This window comes from Coffea arabica, chromosome 6e (genome assembly GCF_036785885.1).
Source record: "Coffea arabica cultivar ET-39 chromosome 6e, Coffea Arabica ET-39 HiFi, whole genome shotgun sequence".
NCBI lineage: Eukaryota > Viridiplantae > Streptophyta > Magnoliopsida > Gentianales > Rubiaceae > Coffea > Coffea arabica.
Genome location: NC_092321.1, coordinates 54,024,137 through 54,048,191, shown reverse-complemented (window position 1 = coordinate 54,048,191; position 24,055 = coordinate 54,024,137). Strand labels below are relative to the sequence as shown.

At 34.9% G+C, this 24,055-nt stretch overlaps 1 protein-coding gene and 1 long non-coding RNA gene across 14 annotated transcripts; one reads left to right on the top strand and one right to left on the bottom strand.

The window, feature by feature from the left end:
* Positions 1 to 4,805: 4,805 nt before the first annotated feature.
* On the bottom strand, positions 4,806 to 9,112 carry LOC113695524 (uncharacterized). Of its 5 annotated transcripts, XR_011817163.1 has the most exons (12): positions 8,811 to 9,112; positions 8,230 to 8,377; positions 7,998 to 8,085; positions 7,642 to 7,702; positions 7,225 to 7,408; positions 6,979 to 7,025; positions 6,797 to 6,884; positions 6,593 to 6,685; positions 6,378 to 6,456; positions 6,096 to 6,135; positions 5,364 to 5,460; positions 4,806 to 5,081 (listed from the first exon to the last, which is right to left on the bottom strand). It is a non-coding gene; the product is annotated as an uncharacterized lncRNA (long non-coding RNA). The 5 variants fall into 5 exon arrangements; XR_011817162.1 differs by lacking the exon at positions 7,642 to 7,702 and having other exon boundaries at positions 8,811 to 9,111; XR_011817164.1 differs by lacking the exons at positions 7,225 to 7,408; positions 7,642 to 7,702 and having other exon boundaries at positions 8,811 to 9,110.
* A 2,402-nt stretch (positions 9,113 to 11,514) lies between these two features.
* LOC113695294 (uncharacterized) lies at positions 11,515 to 23,746 on the top strand. Of its 9 annotated transcripts, XR_011817161.1 has the most exons (15): positions 11,515 to 11,899; positions 12,249 to 12,393; positions 12,515 to 12,812; positions 14,847 to 15,335; positions 15,717 to 16,036; positions 16,441 to 16,518; positions 16,686 to 16,788; positions 17,944 to 18,036; positions 19,131 to 19,238; positions 19,788 to 19,841; positions 19,929 to 19,977; positions 21,357 to 21,457; positions 22,363 to 22,475; positions 22,559 to 22,985; positions 23,303 to 23,746. XR_011817161.1 is itself a non-coding variant. In XM_072055823.1 (14 exons), exons 3-14 carry the CDS (start codon positions 12,618 to 12,620, stop codon positions 22,896 to 22,898), a joined length of 2,043 nt encoding a protein of 680 aa, XP_071911924.1. In that variant the 5' UTR covers positions 11,515 to 11,899; positions 12,249 to 12,393; positions 12,515 to 12,617; the 3' UTR covers positions 22,899 to 22,989. The 9 variants fall into 9 exon arrangements, 8 of the variants coding, with proteins under 8 accessions (XP_071911924.1, XP_071911925.1, XP_071911927.1 ...); XM_072055823.1 differs by lacking the exon at positions 23,303 to 23,746 and having other exon boundaries at positions 22,559 to 22,989; XM_072055824.1 differs by lacking the exon at positions 23,303 to 23,746 and having other exon boundaries at positions 12,249 to 12,438; positions 22,559 to 22,989.
* The last annotated feature ends 309 nt before the right edge of the window (positions 23,747 to 24,055 follow it).

Below are 24,055 nucleotides of genomic sequence, written 5' to 3'. Positions count from 1 at the left end.
GGAAACATTGGCTAGTTCCATGAGAGAAGGAGAAAAAAGAAGAAAATAAAAGGAAATAGAAATGGGAGAAAAGGGAAAAATTGAAAAAAAAAAAGATTAGAGAAAAAAGAAAAAAATTTAAAATAATAAGGGTAGTATTGTTCAAACATATAATTTAAGGGAACAAAATACCTATTATTATAGTTTGGGGGTAAACTACAATTAGGTATATAGTTCGTGGGGGGGGGGTTTGCATAATATCAAAACATGGAACTATCTACATTATATATTGCGATAAAATTTATCGTTGAGTTCTCTACTTACAATTTGAAAAAGAATTAGCAATAAAATGTCCATTGAGAACTCTTCTATTTTACAATCATCACACTAGTTTTTGTTCTCTTTTAATGCTTTCACTATAAATGACAATTTTCGTGGCAATATTAATATTTTATGAAAAAGCTGGAAACTCTATCACTACTTCAAATGTTCTAAGAAAGTTATACAAACTCCAATATTACAATATTAGAAATGGCCAAGATGATGACATATAATATAACCTTCTTTATATATATATATATATATATATATATATATATATATATATATATATATCTATATATCTCTCTCTCTCTCTTTGTTTTCTTTTGCAAAGCATTTTCTATTGCAACAATATTCTACTTTTTGCATTTTTTTTTCTCTTTCTTTCACACACACACGCACATATTCATAGATAATCATCAAAAACTTAAATAAATAGTATGATCAATCATTAGGCATTGGTTCATAAAAGAGATAAAAAGTATTGAATTACAAATTTTAACCATAATTAGGGGAATAATTGAATTAGTTGGATTAAAAAATTAATAATATGAACAAGGCATTAAATATATATTTGGAACATGTTAACATATTTCTATCAATTTAATGATAAGACAAAATAATAATGGAGCAACTCAATAAATAAGAAAAATTTCATATTCCTTACCTCCACCATGATGAGATGGGTCTAGTTGGGTTTTGTCGGACTTTGTTTGGTTGATGTAATTCTTATTAGATTTGGTGTAAACTTTTAGAATTTTAATGTATACTAGTGCATGAGGCACACATATAGAAACATGTAAATAATAAAAAAAGATATAGAATAAAAATTATTTAGAGAGATTTTTGGAAGGTAATGCAATGTTCATTGATGGATTAGTTAAGAGTCGTGATAGTTATGTAAAAGTGGAAGATTTTTCACATTATATGATGGTGGATAATGATAAATGTTGGAATGATATTTTTTGAATAACAAATAATGACACTTTTTTATTAATACCAAACGTCTACTCACGTTTTATTATTAAGATGGTGGATAATAGTAAATGTTAGTTTTATTTGTTTACACTACGTGTATGGATCGAAGACAACCTAAGAGGGGGGTGAATTAGGTAAATTAAAAAAAAAACTAGCCAAGATATGAGTCACCTTTTTTTTCGAACTTGCTTTCTTTTTCTAAAGAGCCTCACAGAGAAACAATTAATGGACTAGCACAAGTAAAATGTGAGTAAAAGAAGTAAGCAATATATATTTCAAAGCAGTAAATAAAGGAATGGAATGGCAAACCAAGTTTCAAACTTGACTAAGTTTGAATATCACTTTATACACCAAACTTCTTTAAGTTGATCAACTTTCAACCAATCTCTTGTGTACAAAGGAAGGATCACTTCCTCTTTGCCTCAAGTCTCACTCGATCAAGTAAGGAAGTTTTACAATCACTTGGATAACCCTCACAAAGCTATACTATTGAAGAAATAGAATCACACTTGAAAAGTTAAATGAAGATTACACAACTAAGAGTACAAATCTTCTTTTTGGAGTATTTTTGCACTTGAATCACTCAAGATCTGATGTAGACTTAATGTGTAAAAGTAGTTCTTAAGAGTTGACGAATCTCTATTTATAGGAGACCAAAGAATTCTTCAATTAATGCTGTCAACGGATAGAAGGTAGCTGGAGAGTCAACTAGCCGTTGGTAGTTTCGGACGTCCGGTACTCTGATTTTCTGCGCAGAACTGAATAATAGCAGAAGCTATCAAAGAAACCACGATCATGTAAAAGATAATAAGAAAGGTGACAAAAAACAGGAGAGTGAAAAGAGAAGCTGATTCGGTGATAATAATTTAGAAGGGACAGAAAAAAATTAAAATGGTCAAACCAGTGCTTGAGAAAACAGAGCAGCAAGCAAGAAATAAGAAACAAAGCAGTATGACAGCAATTTCGAAATATTTCAAGAATTAGAGAAAAACAAAGGAAAGCGAAGTGTAAAACCAACATGCTCACCAGGAAGCAGTAACGGCAACACCAGCGCAAACTAAAACCAAACTAATAAATTGGGAAAAAGGAAGGTTCAGAATAGCTAAAGAAAAATGAAGAATAATACTTATGACTTATGAGGTAGGTCTTTCTGTTTAGCAAAGAAACAACAGCAATAGAATAGTGAAAAGAAAGCAGTAGATACACCGTTACCACTGATCATGATGATGGTCAGTAGAAAATCTGGTGTGAAAAACCAGAGAAACTGCATAACTATTGTGCAAATGCAAAACACAAAACAGTATGTCAATCAACGGGAGCAAAAGAGCTGATGGTTGACAATGGGGAAAAGTTACTTTTTTTGCAGATTTACAGACATAACCCCAAGTAAAGGACAAAAAGACTACAAGAGGTTTTGAGTGGAAGCATAAATGCAGTCAGAAGGGATGGGTAATATAGTGAAATAAGGCAGGCATTATTCAGCTCAGGTACAATCAACTGTCAACAAAAAGAGGCTGATGACAAGAAGTGTGAAGCAGCGGATGAAGAAATCGAGAAAGTATGCAGCAAAACCAAACAATACCAATTGCAAAGAATTGGTAATTAAGCATGTTAATTTAGAAAAGTAGTTAATTACGAATCAATTAATTAAGACCACCAAAAGCAAAGAAGAAAAGACAAATGAGAAGCGTTTTCTGAAGCTGGAGCAAGGTAGACATATTGGTAATTAATTGTAATTAATTAATTGCAACAAATTGGTAATTAATTGCGATTTGTTAGGCAACAAAAAAGTAACGTTATTAATGAATTAATTAACAATTAATTGTTAAAAAGGACAACCAAATGTGATTTGATTGGCCTGCGAAAAAAAGAGGCTAAATTCTAGCTAATAACTACACAAAATTGGTAATTAAACGTGATTTGTTGGGTAAAAAAATATTAATAATTATAAAAACTGGTAATTAAATGTGATTTATCAAGCAATAAAACTGCTAAAGTATAACTTAATTTCGGTGAAATTAATTGCAAAAAATTTGTAATTAAACCTGATTTGTTGGCCAACCTAAAGTAAAAGAGGACATTTTTTAATAAATTTTGAAAAAAAGGTAATTAAATGTGATTTTTTGGACAAGCACAAAAAAACTCATTTTTTGTTAATAATTGCAATAAAGTTATTAATTAAACGTGATTTGTTGGGTAAAAAAATGACACTATTAATTAGTTATTAACAATTAACTGTAAAAAATTGGTAAGTAAATGCGATTGAGTGGGTTAAAAAAAATGGAGCCAAAATAATAAATAAATAAATAAATAATAATAACAATTAATAGCGGGGAATCAATAATTAAACACGGTGTGTGGCGCGACCTAATAATAAATGACACAAATGGAAGGGCACCATATTGCTGATTGTTTACGTAGATAGTCGTGAAAATTCGATAATAATAGTTGAACGTCTTCCCGTCTCATTAAAAAAAAACCAAAAATACAAAGCAACAAATTTTTTCAACGAGATTAGCTAGGTTGTCGCTGGAAGAAAATCAAATAAAGAGTAAATTCTTCACAATTGGAGCATAACAAAAGCAATTACAAGAAAAAGATAATATAATAATAATGAATACAGCCAGAGCATAACATATGCAATTATTACAATAAAAAACAATAATTAATAATTGCGATTTATTTGGCAACCAAAAGAAAGCACTGATAATTGTAATAAATAATTGGGATACCAATTTTTTTGTCTACACAATTTATTGTTGGGAAAGGGCAAAATTTTAACACAATCCCACAGGTAATATGTTAACAATCACTTCCAATCCAATTGAAAAAAGAAAAAAAAATCAAAGCCACGTGGGACCAAATTTTAGTAGAAGAGTTCCAAGCAAACAAAGAAACAAAAGAATCGATAGACGTCTAATTCACACGAGGGAATTGACACGAGCCAGAAGACTACCAATCGGCCAATGGCAGGCAAACAACAAACAAAGAAACAAAAGCCAAAAGGATTGCTAAACGTCTGAGCAAACAAAAGAATTCACGCGTGGGAACGGACGACCATCAATTGGAAATACGCACGGCCGGACGACCACCAATCAGCCAATAGCAGCATGCCACGTTAGCAATCACAACCCAATTGAAAACAATGGCATTCCCCAATAGACTAGATATGTTAATAAGACTAGGAGGAGAACACCGCGCAATGCGCGGTGTAATTTTCAAGATTGCCCAGAAATGCCCAATGATTCAAATTCAAATATTAAGTATGAAAAGTTACAAAAAAATACACCAAAAACTTTGCCATTTTGTTTTTGTAGTTTTATTAAGCAGTGAATATGAATAATTTGTCAAGGAAATACAAGACAATACAATGAGTAGACTACTAAGAGAATTAAGATGCTCCTTGCTTTTGCATAGAATGAAAATAGAAATAAAAAAAGACACATGCAATGGAAGAGAAGGGGAAAAAATATAGCTTGAAGAAATACACAAAGTGAGTTGATAAAAACCAAAAATCAAGTTGTCAGTTCCTAGAAAAGAATATTTAATAGCAATAAGTTTCCTTTACAGTTTATTCAAATGAATAATAAAATGCATATACATGCAGTATAAAAAGAAAATCTACTTAGCGAGTCTAAACCATATACCAGTGCCAATTGAACAAATTGACAAAGAAAAGAAAAAAGTATTTCTAATTGGCCACAAGCAAAATGATTCTAGACTTTCAATGACTAATAGCATCAGAGAGCTCCAGCTTCATTCAGACTCTCCTCTCGTTCCCGTGAAAGGCTAAAAGCAAATACCTATCCAGCAGTGAACGATGGGTTTAAAAAAACTTCTCTATAGACAAAACTCCAAGTTAAAAGCTACAGACAAGAAGCAATGTCATAAACCCGATTACCAAACATTTGAACAAAAAAATCCTCAAGAAAATATCATAGGAATTTAAATTTCTATGGAACACTTAATTCTGATCAGAAACATCAAATTTTGGGAAAAAAAAGAAGAAGCAATTTATACCAACCTATAATAATAGTCCGAAAGTCAAAATAAGCAAATAAATAAGTAAAAGGACAAGACAGTACCTCAGGAGAAACCAAAAGCAACGAGATCTGACAAAATTTCTTGATGATATTAATGCAAATAACCCATGAGCATCTTCACACTTCTACTTTTAATGTTCTAAACAAAAGAAAAGGAATATCTCAAGAACCGAAAAAGCAACAAAGACAATCTTAACCAAAACCAGCAAGAATAATTAAACCCAACAGGATAATGCATCATCAGTGGAACAGTTAAATCAAATAAAACTTGGATCTTCAGACATATTCAGTGTAATACATTTGAAATTATTCTACCTAAAGCAATAGTAGAAATCCAATTTTACTTTCAAGCTCTTACCATCTATAATGAGTCGATCAAAATCCAATTTTTCAATCATTCTAATAACTAATTCTGCAACCATAGATGCAACTCACACAAATTTTTCTCCAAAAAACAATCGCTTAGGACTGTAATTTTATTATTTCTTCTTAAAACGAGTATCTCCTTGATCAGTTCCAGTGCTTTTATCAGCAACTAAGAAAACACAACGTTTGTTGAAAAAAAAAACTAAGAAAACACAAAAATATTTTTTGTTCTTTTGTTTTAAAGAAACCATATCCACTATCCGGAAAATGAGAACCAAAACTTCACAAGGGAAAAAAATAAGAAAAATAGTTTTCTCAAAAATAAAGACACGAAAAAAATAACTAAAGTTTTTAACAATCATTGAAATGAAATTTGATCTCCACAAATGGAGACTTTGGGTTGGTTACCATATGGATCGTCTTTGTGAGTCAATAATTGAACATACCCCTGCACATAACAAACCCGGAAAAAAAAAAACCATCAGATAAGCCATGAAAAATCCATTTTCCAGATTTTCTTGACAACCTTTTCCTTCAGTTTCTCTACCAAGTATTTTTTCCATAAATAATAAATATCATACAAGTTTGTACATGGGGCTCTAGAGACCCAAAAGAAAGAAACAAGTAACATAGAAACTACTTAAAAAAGAGTACATAAGTTAAAAAAATGAAAAATAAAATAGAGGAAACCTGAGATGAAGAAGGACGAAACCCAAGGAAGCAAAATTGCCCGCAATGTTTCTCGGTGATGATCTTCTCTTGGCTGCATCTGTTTTGTGAGAAAGTATGGATAAAGAAATAAGGAACAACATAGGCAAAATTTAGATATTAACCAGGTGAAAATTTTTGGGGAATAAAACCAATAAATACAGAAAGGAAATAAAGATTAAGAGGCAACAAAGAACCAGATAGTTTGGAGATAGATTATGCAAATTTCCTTGCTTCTGGAGCTAAAGACGATCAAGCAGAGAGAAAAGATCTAGAACAACCCTATTATCCTACAAAGGGAGAAAAATAACCACAACAAGCCACAATGTTAGACAACTAAACCGGAGAACAAAAAGGGAAAAAAGGCTAGAGAAGTTTAGGTAGGGGAGGAAAGAACAAACCCTTTAAGCAATGAGAATAATCTTCTCGGAGTATTTATATGAAAAACCGTAGGCAAGACACATTGCAAAAGATTTTCCATATCTGAACCTGCAATATCACAACAAATATAAAGTTAGACAAGAAAACCCTCAAAAAAAATCTTTTAAAGACTACCGTATAACCACACCAAGCAATAAACAACCTGAAGAAACCAACTGCGTGTAGTTCTCTTTGTGAACTCCTCTATTTCTTTACCAGTCATAATGCACACAAAAGAAACCAAAAAATAAAATAATCACCAAATGATACCTAATAGTCATAAAATTTTTAAAATCAAAAAGAAAAATTCACAGCCAAGAAATATCTGGAACCCATACAACAAATTGAACAAAAGGTGAGATAGCCAAATAAAATAATCACAGTTAAGAGTATGGCCAAATATACACACTTTTGGCAATCACTTTTTCCTCATTGTGTATCAGAATTTCTTGCACTGCACAAATGTAATTTGTAGAGCAAGGACTTCTTCGAATTTGATACACCAGACATGGTAAGCTCAACCAAAAACTCAATATTGGACTGAAGCAAATTACAGCAAAAAAACTTTTGGTTCCGCTGCAAAACTCAGACACCTACAAGGCATTTTAGCAATAAGTGTTAACCACACTTGTAAATGCAACTACACCACTCTATGCATACTCTAAATACAAAGTCACAACTACTGCAATGGAAAAGTAAAGACAAAGACATCTATTCCAAGCACAATTCAAACAGGATCTCCCAGTACCATGTATAACTTGGATGCATAACCATCCGTGTTAAGAAGGCAATAGTAAAGATAAAAGACAAAACTAAGAAATAATACCTATAGCTACTTTGTGAAACCAATGAATAGAATATAACTTGAAAGCTGAATTTCAGGTGAGCTGCAAAGATAATTGGGAAAAAAAAAAGATCACAGCCTAAAAAGTTAAATCTATCTCTTTTTGTAGATATTTCTTGCGTTTTTCCTCAATCTACTAAACAGAAATCAAAATATGACATAAATGGAAAATAAGACTATTAGCAGCAACAAAACTAAATAACTAAACAAGAAATTAAAACATATAATCTTCAATGGAAAAGCCAAAAAAAAAAAAAGAATGAAGCGGAAACTTGAAGGTCCAGTTTAGCGTAAAATTAGAAAAATAGTTGGAAAATAAACTACAGAAAAATTCGAACCTTGAAAAGTTGAATCTTTTTTCCTTCTTCCCATCGACTTTTCTTCCATTTTTCCCTCAATTTATTAAAAGAAAAATGAGATCCCTATCTGTCCAATAGACAGCAGAAATGAGATCCTTAACAGCAATAAAACTAAAGTACTAAGCAAGAGATCTGAAATCAGAAACTTTTCTTACAAAAAAAAATGGAAACAAAAATTTGAAGGCTAGAGTAAAACACAGCCATGCTTTACCATTTATGCAGTCATGGATGTTTGCAGTCCATACAACCTCCATGAATAAGAGGGCTATGTGTGTAGTAAAATGCATGGGGCAGTAGGAAGAGAGCTACCACATGTGGTACTGCTTGCAATATGCCGTCCAGTGGGTGGAATGCCAAACCTGACCAGAAAAGCTGCAGCTCGTTAGTGTTTGATCTCGTAGAGAAGCAACCACGAATATAACAAACAAAATAGCATATCATTATGTCATACATTACTGTGCATTGATCCGACATTGCCAAACTGAAAGTCACTTAACAGAAGACAAATAAGGAGACATCAACAAGGCTTTTTCTCCCACAAACAGAAAATAGATACACAACAAGAAAATAAAAAACAGTAGATTTTTGGGTCTATAAATACTTCCGACTTTCGCTGCTTTTGAATGAAGATTTTACTACGGCTTTCTTTGTTTGTTCAAAGAAGGAGATGGAAGAATAGTATTTCAGACCTCTGGGTTATTAATCGAAAGATTAACAAATCCTAGCAGGAAAAATGTCTTTCTTTTTTAAATAAAGGAAACTGTAAAACTTTAGGGAAATATTGGAGCTTACCAATTAAGATAAGATGATTTCTGTGTCTCATGCGTTTAGGAGCTTCATATCCAGACTAACTCTAACAAGGGAAAAAAATCAGTTAGAATCATACAATTGAAAAAAAAAAGGAAAGAGAAGAAAGGGAAAAGGGGGGAGGGGGGAAACGGGAAGGAAAAATAGAGAAAAAAGGACCAAATAAAAACAACAAGAAGGAACAAAGGAACAAAGAAAAGAAAAGAAAAGAAAAATGGAAGGGGAGAGGAGAGGAGCTCTGGAAAGCAACGAAGCGGCAGAGATGAATGAGGGGAAAGAAAACAAGGGAAGCCCTAAAACAAATTTTTTGGCACGCGAGTCCCACGTGATTGACGACCAAATTCCAGCCAATGAAACCCAGCCATGTCAGCAAAACAACCACCACCCTTAGCAATCTCATTCGCGCTTTTACTATATAGGTTGATGAGATATAGACCCGCGACCCAAAACCGGATCCGGAACCGTTTTATCTAATAAAATTACGGATCAAATACGAAATATGCCATTCCGACCCGTATTCGATCCGAACCCGCTTTTAATTAATTAATACTCCCTCTGTCCCACTTTGATAGTCCTGTATTCCTTTTTCATCTGTACCAAATTGTAGTCCACTTTCCAATTGAAGAATGTAATTGTATTTTAATTTTCCTAAAATACCCTTATTCAATAAAAGTAGTTGTTACTATAAACCTACCCCATTTAATGAGAGTTGATTCTTTTTTTACCATCAATTCAAGTTCCCATAAAGTTGTACCATATTTAATGTGAGGGTATTTTAGGAAAATAGCAATCTAAATTTACTTTTCCAACAAATTTAACTATTTTTTCTTAAATTGTGTGAAAAAAGAAACAGGACTATCAAAATGGGACGGAGAGAGTAATTAAAAATATATACCTATCTATCAATTATTCATATCAGTACACAATAATACACTTTCATAGTTTCATTCCCAAAAGGGAAAACCGCTAATTTGGTCCCTAAACATTTTCACTAACACCAATTTGGTCCCTTAAAGTTTTTTACTATGAAATTAGTCCTCAAAATAAAATATATATGTCAATTAAGGACCTGCATCACAGCGCCGCTCCAAACTTGTCTCTTATTGAAGTAGACGGCGGTCCATTCAAGGACTTTTTGGGCACTTGTCATGAATTCTTAGAAACTTTTTGGGGTTTTCCATCTGCAATCCTTTTTTTGGGCAATCCTGCGTTTTCATCTACGAAGCACAATGACGAAAATCTCCGTTCAGTCAAAACGGCAGAAATTTGACATCATGCTTGACTGCAAAAAAGCTTCATCCCTTATCAGGAATTCGAATCTTCTGCTAGCTAACTTTACTTCATCCCTCTCACAGGATTCTCAGGTACCACTTCATCGTCAAACAATTCGAATCTCAGCTCTGGACTCATTCCCTCATCCCTTATTTCACATATGTTATGTAGTACACAGCATGCCCCAAGCACGATTGGCAAGTCCTGGAGCTTAACTTCTGTTCTCTTCTGCAAGCACCTCCATCGAGCTTTCAATCGCATAAATGATTCTTTGGCAATATTCTGAACTTCTCCAACCTTCTCGTTGAGAGCATGCTGAGTCCAAGTAAGATTCTGCCTCATGTATGGAACTAGTATCCAGTCCATAAGAGGAAATCCTGCATTTCCGACAACTCAAACATCCTTCAAAAGTCCTCTATTTGCTCTCTGATACAATGCAGACTGTTCCAAAACCTTATCTTAGTCGTCTTCAACCTCGAAACAACTAGAAAGACTCGATCTTTCGTGTATATTCAGTACCCAATTTGCTATTTCTTCAACAGTTTCTATCAAGTAAGAATCCCTCATTAGTTAAGTTTCTTCCTCACCCTCTCCCCTCTTGCATTTTCACGACTGCTTGCTGATTTTCATGGAGGTTGTTGCATCTGGGCTGCCTATCATTTCCTTAATCTTCAATCCCATATATCAAAGCTTCTTAGAATTTGGGTGCTGAAGATTGTAGCAAAGATTTAAACTTTCTATTTGCTTAGCTTTTAACAATCCAATTGAAGGGATTTTTCGAACAAGGAAATAAGGGAAGAATTTTAAGTTGGTTTCCTTGTTTTTGCTTAGATCTGAATTTGGAGGCCATGGGAAGTCATATGAGTAAGAAGCTTGGTGAAAGTTCATGTGCAATTGGCAACATTCAATACACGACTAAGCTTAATTCATATGAAGCTGCTTGTAAGATGGATGAAGATTTGCAGTCCTTTGACACAAGTCTCCATGCTAGAACAAACCATGTTATCAGTACTCTTGCTGCAATTTGAAGAGGATGGAGTTGAAGGGAATAGGTACAATAGGACTTTGGATGAGTTGAAGAACTTCAAGGCTGCTGGTGACCCTTTCACTGAGGAATTTTTTGAAAATTTTCAGTGTACAGGCAGCAAATTCTGATGCTTGAGAAGCTGCAAATGCGAAAGAGTAAGCTTGATAAAAAGCTTAAGTATTGCTTGATAAAAAAAAAAGCTTAAGTAACTCTTCATATTTATCACGACTAAGCTTGATAAAAAAAAAAGTAACTCTTGATCACGAATGCCCAAAAAGCCCCTGAATGGACCACCGCCTACTTCAATAAAAGACAAGTTTGGAGCGGTCTGCGACGCAAATCCTTAATTGTCGTATATATTTTACTTTGAGGATTAATTTTATAGTAAAAAACTTTAAGGGACCAAATTGATATTAGTAAAAATGTTTAGGGACTAAATTAACGATTTTCCCTTCCCAAAATCTGTGGAACCCTAATACCCACACCCACCGCCGCGCCGCCCCCGTTTTCCCCTCAGTCTGTCTCTCTTTTGCTTTGCCTTTGGCCCTCTCCACTGACCAGTCCGCTCTTCCATCTCCATTGTGATGCCCCATCTCTCCATCTCCGGCGACGCTCTCTGACATCAGAAGTGCGTTGGATATCAGAGGTCCAAGAAGTCCATCTCTGGCGACGCTCTCTCCATCTCCATTCTCCAGCAGTCCCAAAATCCAAAGAAGCCAAACCCGGCTTCTTTCTCCACCTTCTAGCAGCCCGGCTTTCTTTCTCACAATCACAGGTAATTTTTTTTTTTAATTTTTCAATACCTGTGATTAAAGAATCAACAAAGAAGGTTGATCAAATTTAGATTAAAATAAAACAAACAAAAAAAAATGAAGAAAAAGAAAAGGGCAAATCAAAAATCGACTTTGAGAAAAATACAAAGAGTATATAGATACAGCGACTTATATATACGTATATACAGGTGCAAAATAGTTAGAAATTGGCTTTTTTTTGGGCTTCTGGATTCTAGAATGAAAGTTTGATGAGAATTGGACTTTTTATTTTAACATTTCTTTTTTTTTGGGGTGTGTGTTTGTATACACCATATTCAATATTTGGGTGCGGATGTTTGAGACGGGCTTCAGTTAAAAAAAGCGTGATCAATCCAATTCTCTGTTTCTGATGTGGGAAAACAAATAAGGCCGTTAAGATGAGCTCAGGCGCCGTTTTCATGTTGGAGTCAATTGCAGGGTCATTTTCGTTGTCTTTATGCGAGATCCGTGTCGTGAGGTGGCCGCACTCTTAACAAATAAGCATACTCTTTGTTCAATACCTGTAATTTTCGTTCATTTTTGCTCCTTTTTTTTTTCTGTGTCTCTCTTCTTTTAATTAATTTTCCTTGTTTTTACAGCCTTGTATCTAAATTACAGAAGTCTTATATCTAAATTATAGAAGTCTTGCACCCTTCTTCGTATTAATGGTATTATTGGGGAAAATGCAAGTCGAATGTTATTATGCATGGGAGGCAACAGAGGGAAGGTGAGAGTCATCATCGGAGGATTGTTGTTGTTCGGAAAAGTGGTTGCGGCGGTCAGCACATGCGGTCTGTCCCTTTGAGCACGACCAGGAACAGTTTAGCTGACGGCGGCGGTGACTCGAGTCTTATTTCTACTGTTATTACCATAATTTCTAGTGATTCCTTCCGCAAGGTACTACCTTGGTGGGTTTTTCAAAATTAGTTTTATTTATTTTTTGGGTGGAGGTGCCTAATTTTGATTTTTACATCTTTGGGTTGTTTTGATTGATTCTAAAAGGCGACTTATTTATTGGTCATTTGTTGCTTTTCCTTTTTGGGTTTCACTTATTAAGACATATAGGGAAATGCTCTTTCCTGTGCCTGGGGGAAAAGTTATGGATTTTGCTTCTTTGGATTGTGAAAAATATCTGATCAAGGTTTGATTATCTTAGCCCTTTTGTTTTAGTCTTACGGCAGAAGTTATGGATTTCCCTCTTTGGGAAGGGGAGAGTGTAAATAATTAGGCAATTGGTGTTGTGACACGTTCATGGGGCACTTTAATTGATCTTTGGGCTATCAGGAGCATATTCTAATCCCGCACGGTCAGTTGTGAGGAGCTAGCATATTGTGATTCAGATTTTCATTTGTTATGTTCTTTGTCCTGTATCTTTTTGACTCCGAGAAGAATGCTTCTTTTTTCGTGAATGAATTTGGATTGTAAAGCATTGCTGTCAGAAAGTTTAATCTTGTATCTGATGGTTGAAAGGTGCTGTTTATTATGTTATAATCTCCATATTCTGATGTTGTGATTGCTGTAGTTTGAGTTGGATTAGTGCTTATGTTACCTTTATTGTATTGATACTTGTTTCTAATTCTAGAAATAGGAAATGGCAGTTAAAAATGTACTCAAAATCTGAGCAAATGTGTTTGAAAAATGAATTGGTTATAGGCCAAACAATTATGGTTTTCTGTGATCAGGTTTTGCATGTGTCATTATGTCTTTCGGAAGCTGGTAGTTTGTTGAGGATGATGTCATTCCATCTGTATTGAAATTTTGTGACACTGAAACTCAAGATTTTGCATACAAGGTTTGTGATGATAAACTGATTGTTGAGTGGAAGATACTGTTGATTGGCATTTCCCCCTACCTAAATTCTGGAATTATTTGGTGGGAGTATCGACATCGAAGAAAATTTTGCAGGAGGAACTTGCCTTGAATTTCATTTTTTTGGTTTTTTTTTTGGTATGACATTGTGTTTCTTGGGAAGGAACAAAAGAAAAGTTTGCTTGAATATGACTATCAGATCATGCACAAAATTGGGTTTTGTTTTTAGGACAGGCATCTCACTATGAATGTTTGTGTCGGCCACTGTGATGAACAATATGTAAAAGAGTCCTTTTATCACCTTTTCTTAAGGTGGAAAGTCTTGTGGAATAGCTGAAGCTTAATTTGCAGCATTCTGGACTTTTGCACCCTTGTGGCGTCTGTAATTTGCTTTTGCTTCATTTGTGTGTCCAATATCAATGTTGAAATCTTAAATGGCTCCTCAATAATTGAGGATATTGTGGGCGCTCCTGAGCCCTGTTATTGATGAAAGAATGAACAAAATTTTTTGGAAGATTAAAGTTAGATTACTATTTAATAACTGGTCCACGTACCAAAAGAAAATAGGCTGGTGTTTGAGTGACCTAGCTTTTTGCTAATTCATGGTTAGTTGCTGATACCCTAAATTTCTACTGGAATATATTTTTTTTAATAGATTCTACTTGTGTTTGAGAGATATCTATTCTGGGCTTCTTTGGCTACTATTTGCCACATGTACCTAGAGAGATAGATGCATTGGATTTTGTTGTGCACAATCTGGTGGGTCTGCACAAGTTTTTGAGATCTTCAGCATTTGCTGCACGTGTTCTTCTTTACCATGAGTAGATCACTGGATGCGTCAAATCAATAAACTGGACAAGTTCTAGTTATTTTTTAATTATGTGCAGATGTATCAGACACTTCTACTCTGTGGCTGGCCCAATTTTTTTCCATTTTCTGACATTAATTAGGACAATCTGTATAAGCTTGCCCCTTTGAGTCATATTATTTCTCTTCCAAAGTATTTTGAGTTTTAAGGATCCTTTTTGTTATTTGATTAAACTTTAAGGCCTGATTCATAGATTGGCTGAACCACAGGGTAGGTAAATGTAATTAACCTAATTTTATATTCCTAAATTTAAGGTCCTCTGTTTATCATTCGAGTCCCAATTTCGAAACTACACATTCGATACTCTTCGGTTCTTTCCAGTATCCATGGCTAAATCTACTAGCAGTAGCAGAAGAAAGCGCCATACAAAAGAAGATGAAGAGAAATACGACGACGCTTCAACATCATCACCTCAATCCTCTTCTTCCGAAGAGGATGATGATAATAAGCGAAGCCACAAATGCTGCCGTGGCGACGATAGGGGTCCTAGGAAATCCTCTTCGAGGAAAGACAGAAAATCATCCAGTAGGAGGAAAAGAAAGGAAAAGGAACGGAGAAGTAAGCACAAATCGAAGGAGTATGAGAGGAGAAAGAAGGATAAATATTATTTGGATGAGTCCGAAGTGGCAGAGTCGTTGCCTAGGTCAGATGGGGATGATGATGATTCTGGATTGGAGAATCCGGAGGACGTTGTCAAATGTATTTTGAAGGAGTTTCCTGCTGTCTCCAGAGATTTGGAACAGGTATAGCGGTTATCTATTTGTTTACTTATTAGTTGAAGTTTTGTTGAAATTTGTATATTGAACTGTTGAATATTTGGGCAATTTGTATTGGTTAACGGTATCAATTGTGAACATCTACTACTTTATGTGCCAAATTTACCCTTTTCATTTGTTTTGTACAAATGCTGTTTACTATGATTGATCTGTGCTAAAACAATCGCATCTGTTTTGTAAATTTTGTGTTGAACCGCCCCCTCTTAGGAAGTGTTCCATATAATGGCTTACTGGAAAAGTTTTATTTTGTGTTGAAGTGCCACCCTTTTGAGAAATGTTCATGTAATGGGTTAGGATAAAGGTTCTAGTGAATGATACTAAATTTATTGCAAAATACTGTGTTTCCAGCTTCTACACATGATAGATGATGGTCAAGCAGTTGATATAAGGGGATTGTCAGAAAAAACATTGGTGAAGCACCTGAGAAGGCTATTTCTATGTCTGAACCTTAAAGAAACTGGTGATAATATCTTTCTACTGAAATCAGAGGGCCATCCTACATTGGAGGTTTGTAGACCTGTCATTCATGGCTATGGACAGTCTTCAAAGCAGCAGCTTGATCATTGTACATTGGAGAACGAATTGCTCTCGGTATCACCAGATGGCAGAAATGGACCAGATGCCAACATGACTAAATCATCTGAAGGTGCCATTGGTCCTAGACGAAGGTATCTCGATATCCTTGCTATATATCTTAACTATCCAACTTTCCTTTTTATTTTTGTGTAACAAATTCTGCAGCATATCCAATGTGCTGCTTTCTTGGTATATTTGAACAAGCATTCGGAAATGGTTATGGTCCTATTTTCTTTGCTTAATCAAATAAATATTTTTTTTGAGTTATGTGATGTTATATGCAGCGTGATGTTAACTTACTATGCTGTATTATTGTTACTTTCAAAACTTTTTTGTTTTGAGTTGTCCTTCAGTTTGGTGTGCCTGCTTTGATATGCATTGAAAAGTTTGAAAAGCATACTCTCTATAAGTGCAAAATAAATTTCATCTTTTTGGTACAATTCTTGTTTCTTTAAGTTTCTGAATCCATTGTTTTCAAATTTGTTTGTTCTTTTAGGGTAATTGGCCCTGAAATGCCATCTGCTGAACTACTTGCAGCTGCAGCCAAATTAACTGAAGCAGAAGCTGAGTTGAGGTATTGCTGAATTTTATAATTTTAAGAGTTAATGGCTGCATTTGTATTCTGTAGAAGGATTTTCCTTGTGGAAGTCAAGCTTTTAGGCATTTTTTGCCATCTTACGGTGAACTTCTGAAGCTACTAACATTGCTAACTTATTTATGTTTATTGATGGTTGAAATTAGAGAGGCTGAGTTAGTGGACGATTCTGAATTGTTTATAGGGCCTCCTCCCGCCGCTTTTGTTTCTGAAGTTGAATCATCAAATGAAGCAGAACGATTTGAAGAGGTACCTTTTTGTATATATTTCACTCCATATACCTTTTTTTATATATTTCACTCCATATACATATTTATTTGTCACCATTAACAGATTTTAATTCTTCCCCTTGTTTCATCATCCCATAGTCTCTTTATTTTGTACTTTTTTTTATGGCAGTTTTTGTTTGGTTTGTATGCTTCTGTTTTAGGGCATTCTAAAGACCTTTTGCTAGTTCCATCACAAGGATACAAATTCTTCACGCTTGTGCTGTTTTTTTAGGTTTCTTATGCATGTTGCTCTTATTATCATACCATGCAATAAACATTACCTCATGTCATGAGTTTTTTTGTAACATTGCTATGTTACGTAGGTTCGATAAGTTTTTATGACCCATGATCAAATTGAGTATGTCAAACTTGTTGACCACTACACATATCTATTTTTGTAGGTTGAGTATAGAGCTTTTAAGCACTTGTCACAGTATATTTTACCAACAGAAAAGGGTTCTGTTATCAACAACTTGAATTATAGTCTCTTAACTGCACAGGGTGTAAAAAATGCATGGTAGAATATATGTAGAGATTGATAGCTGCTGATTGAAAATGTACATATGGGTCTTTCTTTAGTCCATCTTGTGGAAGCTTTGCAAATGATGATTTCCTTTGGTTTCCCCTTTATGGTGTCTGTTTTGGCTAAGAACAGTGTACCTGCACATTGCATTTTTCAGAACCTTGAAAATAATACTAATATGCAAGTATTCTAAGCACATTATAAAGCTTGAAGAGCTTCTAAAGATATTTAGTGCAGTCTCTCTCTCTCTTCCTCCCTCCATCTCTCTCTCTCTCTCTCTCTTTCTCTCCCCCCTCCCTGTCTCCCTTTCTATCTCTGCATTCATTATTGGTATGACTTTTTTTAATGCGAAAAGAGTCAAAAATTTATTGTCATGTGGATAGTGCAGCTCTTTTATGCTTTAGCTGCTGCATATTGCATGTAACAAAGATATAGGTTTAATATAGTAGAATGTATGTTTGCAGGAATTTTATCTTTGTCGTGGCCAGTCTCCATAAAAATGGTGATACATATTTACAGTGAGGGTGTTGAGGGCATAATGCATTTGCTTACATGCTGTCATTGAATCAGGGATGCTATCTCTTCATTTCAATTGTTATTTCCATTTGCCAGATTACAAGAATTATGGGAGCTGAGGTGGATAGTCCATATGATATTCTGGGAGTGAACAAGAATATGTCAGCCGAAAACATGAAGAAAAGGTACCTTCTTGTCTGTATTTTTAAAATTTACCTTTAAATGTGTTGTTTGGATCTATTGGAATGCGACTGTTCAATTTTCTGTGAATGATATAATCGTTAAGAAGCAGCATTGAAAACTGTTGGTAGGCTGACAGTCATTTTAGATGCATTGGCAGAAAAACTGAGGAATAGAGTTCAACAAGACATGAATAGAAAAGTAAAGAGAAACCACAAGAATTTAAGATTGATAATGAGAACGACTCAGGAACTCTAGGAATCTCTTCTAGGAAACTTTAGGCATTGCTGCATGATTTTATTATGCAATCCTCAAGAAAGACATGAAGTCTACAAGAATACTTTTGGTGTAAAAAATTGTCTTAATCCATGAACTACAACATTTTTGGACTCAACCAGTCTATTTGTGAGACTATATACCATGATATCTACTGTTGGTTCTGTTTCTAAATGCAAAAGAATTTCAGGTCATGTGCTGTAGATTGGTTATGTGACTGTTGCTATAGTTTAATTTCAGGACTTGGGTTAAATTTCCTTTTCTAGTTTGGTGCTTGATCGTCTTGTTAGTAGTTTCCTTCGTTTAGTTACTTGCAAATAGAATTCCAATCTGTTAGGCAAAAAAAAAAGTTCTTGCTTACAAGGGAATGACTCAACCAGCAGGCATATAAAGTTTGTCTTAGGCATGAACTCCCCTCCCCCCCCTTCTCCCTGCTTTTTTCCCCCTTAAGAAACCTATAACTTTGACACGATTGATTTTTTTGATTTGTTTTGTGCTTCCGCCTCATCAAGACAACAACTTTCAGGATGTGGAGATAGTTATCCTTGTTGAACTTATCCTTTTATGCAGAAAATATGGTATTGCGAGGCAGTATAATTATGCCTCTTGTATAGATCTTGGTATGGGAGGTTCTCTTGACTTTTTTTTTCTTTTTTTTTTTGTTTTGTCGGGCGGGGAGGGTTGGAGGGGTTGCGGGGTGGGGTCTTGGTTTGCATTTCTGCAAATGCATGCTGGATTGTCCACTGCTAGATGTCTGAGATTGACAAATTTGATTGTTTTGACTTGTTTTATATGTCAACTGGTCTTCTTTTTCTCCTTGTAGGTACTGGAAATTGTCCCTCATGGTACATCCGGACAAATGCTCTCATCCACAGGCCCACCAAGCATTTGTGAAGTTGAACAAGGCTTTTAAAGACTTGCAGGATCCAGATAAAGTGAGTGTTGTACAATAGTAGTGCTTCAAGAGAATTTTATTCTATTACTTACTTTTTGGTACATTCTACACGATCTCTGTCTTTTCCTCTCACTCTTGCTCTCCATGGCGTTCTACTTTAGCTATGTGATGATTTTTCAGTGATGTGGTTTTGATGGAGCATTTGGCCCAAAGTTTTCGTTGAAGGAAAAATAAGGGGAACTATTACGAAACTTAACTTTTTTTTTCTTGCACCTTGTAACACTCTTTTACTTGCTAGAAGTTTTGATTTTTTCAGTCTGTCATTTTGTTGAATACATCTAACTAAGCGCCTTTGCCAATGAGTGAAAATTTCATTGACAGTAATAGGGATGAGATAGCTGATAAACGTCACTGGTTGCTTCTACTGTGTTTCATAAGTTGTGCGAATTATTTTTGAGAAGAACCTTGCGTGTATTTATATCTTTTTATCTGATGTAGTTTCAGGACTTTGTATTTTCTACTGCATGTAACTTTACGTGAAGAAGATTTGATATTGTCTTTTGTTTCCACTTCATCATCTTTTTTATAGCGAAAAGCATTGGATGAGAAAATAAAGCTCAAAGAGGAACAAGAGGAATTCAAGGTACATTTTTTGCAGTGATCTTGGCAATGTCAATGTACTTTCTCCTTTCCAATCGTATTATTGATAGAAAGGTTATTATCAATACAGGCGGAATTGAAAGCAATGAAAGAAGCTGCACACTGGAGACGTTTGCAAGGTAAGTGTTTTTTATTTTTTTTGTTTTTTGGGGAATATTATGATCACTGTTCTTTTTGGTCGCATAAGAAAATGTGCTGTCTGCCTCTCTTTCTCTCTGACATGCATATTTGGTCGCCTCACACTTGTGGTGCCTTTACTATTACAACAAGAAAAGATGATAATTTCAATCCATTCCAGAATTTGAATATATTGGGTTTATGTCCAGAACTACATATTTCATCAGGGCAAGAGAACCAATGTGCTTTGCTTTGTCTGACTGAAGGATCACTGGCTCAAAGGATGATTAAATGCAACAAATAACACTTTTTTTTTTTATAATTAAAGAACTCCAAATTGGATCCCAAACTTTTGTTTGGGCTACCATATTCCTGCCTAATGGAGGGACAGTTGGGGAGTGATAATGCTTTAGAAAAATCATTTAAGAATAATTGGACTAGTGAGACATTACTGATTCTGAATTTCCTTGCACTTAAGATTAATTGAGGCTGCGCTACGTTTCGTTGACTCTAGTTTTTCCAGTACTAGTAGTTGATACTTTATATTGTCTAAAATCAAGTTATGGTACACAAGGATGGAGCTTGCTTCTAAGGCTCTCTATGCCCTGTCTCATCTTGCACGATTCTAAGATGTGTGACTAAAAGCTGAAGACTAAAGCTTATTTATGGCTGAGCTATCTTTGCACAGACATTTTTTCCATATAATTACAATTGAATTTTGTTCTACTTACACTTTCACATAGTCTATTTGCCGCCATGTAGCCTCTTTATAGTATGGCTTTCCATCTTTTAGAAGCATAAAATGTTCGAGAGAAAGCTGAAGACTCAGGACATGTGGTGGATCGATTTTATTGTACATTTTTCACCCTAGTATTTCCTGCTGTATGTCTTCTGTATGCAATTATGTTATGGTCGTGAAAAGGAAATGCACCCTAAAAGGGCCTTTTTACGCTGTGACTCATCTTTCACAAGGCTAAAATGTTTTAGCATTAGCTGAAGACTGATACAAGAGTATTTTCTCTTCTTTTATGCTTCAGATGTGCAATTATTATGTCGCAGTTACTTCTAGTTGTTTGTTTTTCACTGTGTTGACCAAATTTGAGAATGATTGTTGATTATTTTGTTGTAAATCTAGTTACTGTGGATATTTGTTTGGTTACTGTCTTGCTTGTCTCATCGTTAAGCTATTGATGGGATGGAGAGTTGGATTAAAGCCTTTCACAGTATATTTTGAAGGAAATTAGTTTGTAATACTAGCCTGCTTCTTGTTGCTGAAAGGAGGCACACTGGGCTGATTTTGTGCATGAAAACTTCATATATCCAAGAAACAAAATATTTGTTTATCATTGCACACTGAATTCTTAGAGCACTTAAACTGCAGGTATATCAATGGAGGGTGATGATATACTTTTAGCTGACATGGAGGCTAAGGTGGAACCTAAAAGAGATGAATGGATGACAACACTACCTCCTGAAAGAAAAGTAAGGACCTTTTTCTTCCCTCTTTATATTATTAGCATCATTCCGGTTGAATATGTTCTCACTTTGAATTTATGAAAAGGTGGAGAAGATAAGAATCACGAATAATGCTGTACCTGCTTAATAAATAGACGCCTTATAATAGAGAAATCACTAAGCAGGCCAAAGACAGCTTCTGATGCATGTTGAAGTCCTCATATTGGAAATAGAGCTCAAACCAGTTTCAGTTTAATAGAATAACGTGTTAGTGCGAATAATGATAAAATAAGCTGAACAATAGATGACTTGGGCTTTTACACTGAAAGGGCTAATGCCGGTAGTGGACTAGTGCTCTGGCACTGGGTTTATGCTTATTTGTCTAGTTATTTTCCATGACTGACTTGACCTGAATTCTGATAAATGGAATGCAGGCTGTGGAGTACAAATGTGATTTAGGATGAGAATGTTGATTGATATTAGGTGGATATAAAATTGTAATTTGTTAAAAAAAGGTATACCTTGGTGTAATTACATATGAACTTACTACTTGAGATAATTGTTTTTTTGAAAAAAAAGATACCATAGACTGATTTAAGTAGTAATCAAAATGTTACCCCCACTCTGCCTCTAAATAAGTCAATGTGACCATGGCATGGGGTTTCTATGGATGGCATTATTTTTTTTGCTGGTAATTTGAAATGGCTTTTGGCCATGATGGTCTGGGCTTTTAAAGGATACCTTATCAATGATCCAAGTATACATCATTGAAGTCTGTTACCATATGTAATACCCGTAGAATTGACAGCTGTTGATCGTTGTTTGGTGCTTCCTTAAACACTATATTCTAGCTTGGAACTTGACCCTTATCTTCGATCATTCTTAGTGTGGGTTGTTGCGCTTAAAATCTGCTGTTTGTTTGTCTTTCTCAGCCTGGGATGACCATGCAATCAACAAAATTCAGCAGAAGCTCCAAGGAGGGGCGCGGGGATACTAGTGTCTGGACTGACACACCATCAGACCGAGCCCAGAAAGCAAAAATGAAGTATGTATGAATTCTGATGAAAATGATGCTCTTGGACTTGGAGGTCTTGGACATTTGGTACTAATGCACTTTTGCAATTGCAGTTATTTGGAAGCCTATAATGAGGCTTCAGCACTTGCTTCAAATGAGCAAGAAAGAAAACGATCCAATTCAGATGCACATTTGGTAGATGAATACAACAAATCGAAGCGGTCAAAGTCACTAGTAGACAAGCATCAAGAGCTAGCTCAAAATCGATCAAAGAAAAAATCCAAGCAGGAACCAGTTAAAGAAGAATGGGAGGGAAAGCATCCATGGAGACCATGGGATCGTGAGAAGGATTTGACAGCGGGACGGCAAAGTGTGAAATTGGATGCTGAAAACATGGCTCAGGGTTTGTCTTCTAGGTTTTCCTCAGGATCATTTCAAAGAAACTTCCTGTAGAGCATTGAATCAAGAGTCTAATTTATAAGCTGCCAGAAGTCCTGTATCAGATTGACGTAAGATATCTTTAAAGAAGTGGTTTTTGCGGTCAGTTCCTGCCTTCCTATCTTCTATTTATTTGCTTGTTGCGTCTAATTTCAAACCATGGTCAAGAGGTAGTAGTCTCTAGTGATGTCCAATAGCTTAGCTGCATTTTTTTTCCCGCTTCTTTACATCCAAATGAACTTATTCTTTTTTAATTTTAGGCCATCAAACATTAAATATTCTTTTATTTGCCTTGAGATTTTGAAATTTTTGGGAGTTTTTGTGCTTTTTGGTTGAAGTTTCCAATAAAATATGAGAAGATATTAGTATGCATCATCCATGGAGGGCTCTCTGTCTGAATACTACTCTTATCCCATTAGCTCGGCAACTGGTGGAGACTTTCTTTTTCGACATATTAATGACGGAGATTTAAGTGGGATATTTTAACAAAACCGGCAGCGAAGAGCAATGCTGGCTCTGGGTTGATGGAATGTTGCTAAGACTTTTCAAAATAAACTGGGACTCAATGGTGTTGAGAGCAAGGAATGCCCTAAACGCGGAGAATAGCGAGTTACGCGGACTCAACAATTCGATTTGTTATAGTAGGTCCTGTGAGTTCCTTGTCATTTTGTCCAGCAAAGTTGCGGTTTATAACAGATGGAATTACTACCATCCCGTTAACTGTTAAGAGTTTCCAAGGGTAGCTTGATCATAATTTTTTTTTTCTGGTGTACTTATTACTGGGTACACATAAATGAGTGGAGGATTCAAATCTAGAATTATTGGAAAATTTTCAGTGTTATATGGTTTTCATTTTTGCCCTCTATGTCCGCATTTTTCTCGTAGCTCCTATTTTTGGATACTATAAGGAGTAGAAATGGTATTATCTGGCATGTGCTAAACAAGCAATTGGATAACATTTTTTGAAATTCTTTTAAGATATATTTCAGGTGATATATTTTTAGAAATATAAGATTAAATAGGAAATGTAAATAAATATAAGGGAGGGTAGACAAGAATAAATAGAAAAAATATATAAATGCAAGAGAAAATAATAATTGCTAGTATGTGTGTATATATATAGTAGGTTAAGTGAATATTAGGTGTGTTAATGGGTGTCCACTCGTTGGAAA

Bases quoted from the DNA above. Each gene is read 5' to 3' on its own strand.
- LOC113695294 (XM_072055826.1), top strand. From the start codon at position 12,618: ATGCATGGGAGGCAACAGAGGGAAGGTGAGAGTCATCATCGGAGGATT. The intron at 19,239-19,787 runs GTGAGTGTTGTA...TCTTTTTTATAG, and splicing joins ACTTGCAGGATCCAGATAAA to CGAAAAGCATTGGATGAGAA. The intron at 19,978-21,356 runs GTAAGTGTTTTT...CTTAAACTGCAG, and splicing joins ACACTGGAGACGTTTGCAAG to GTATATCAATGGAGGGTGAT.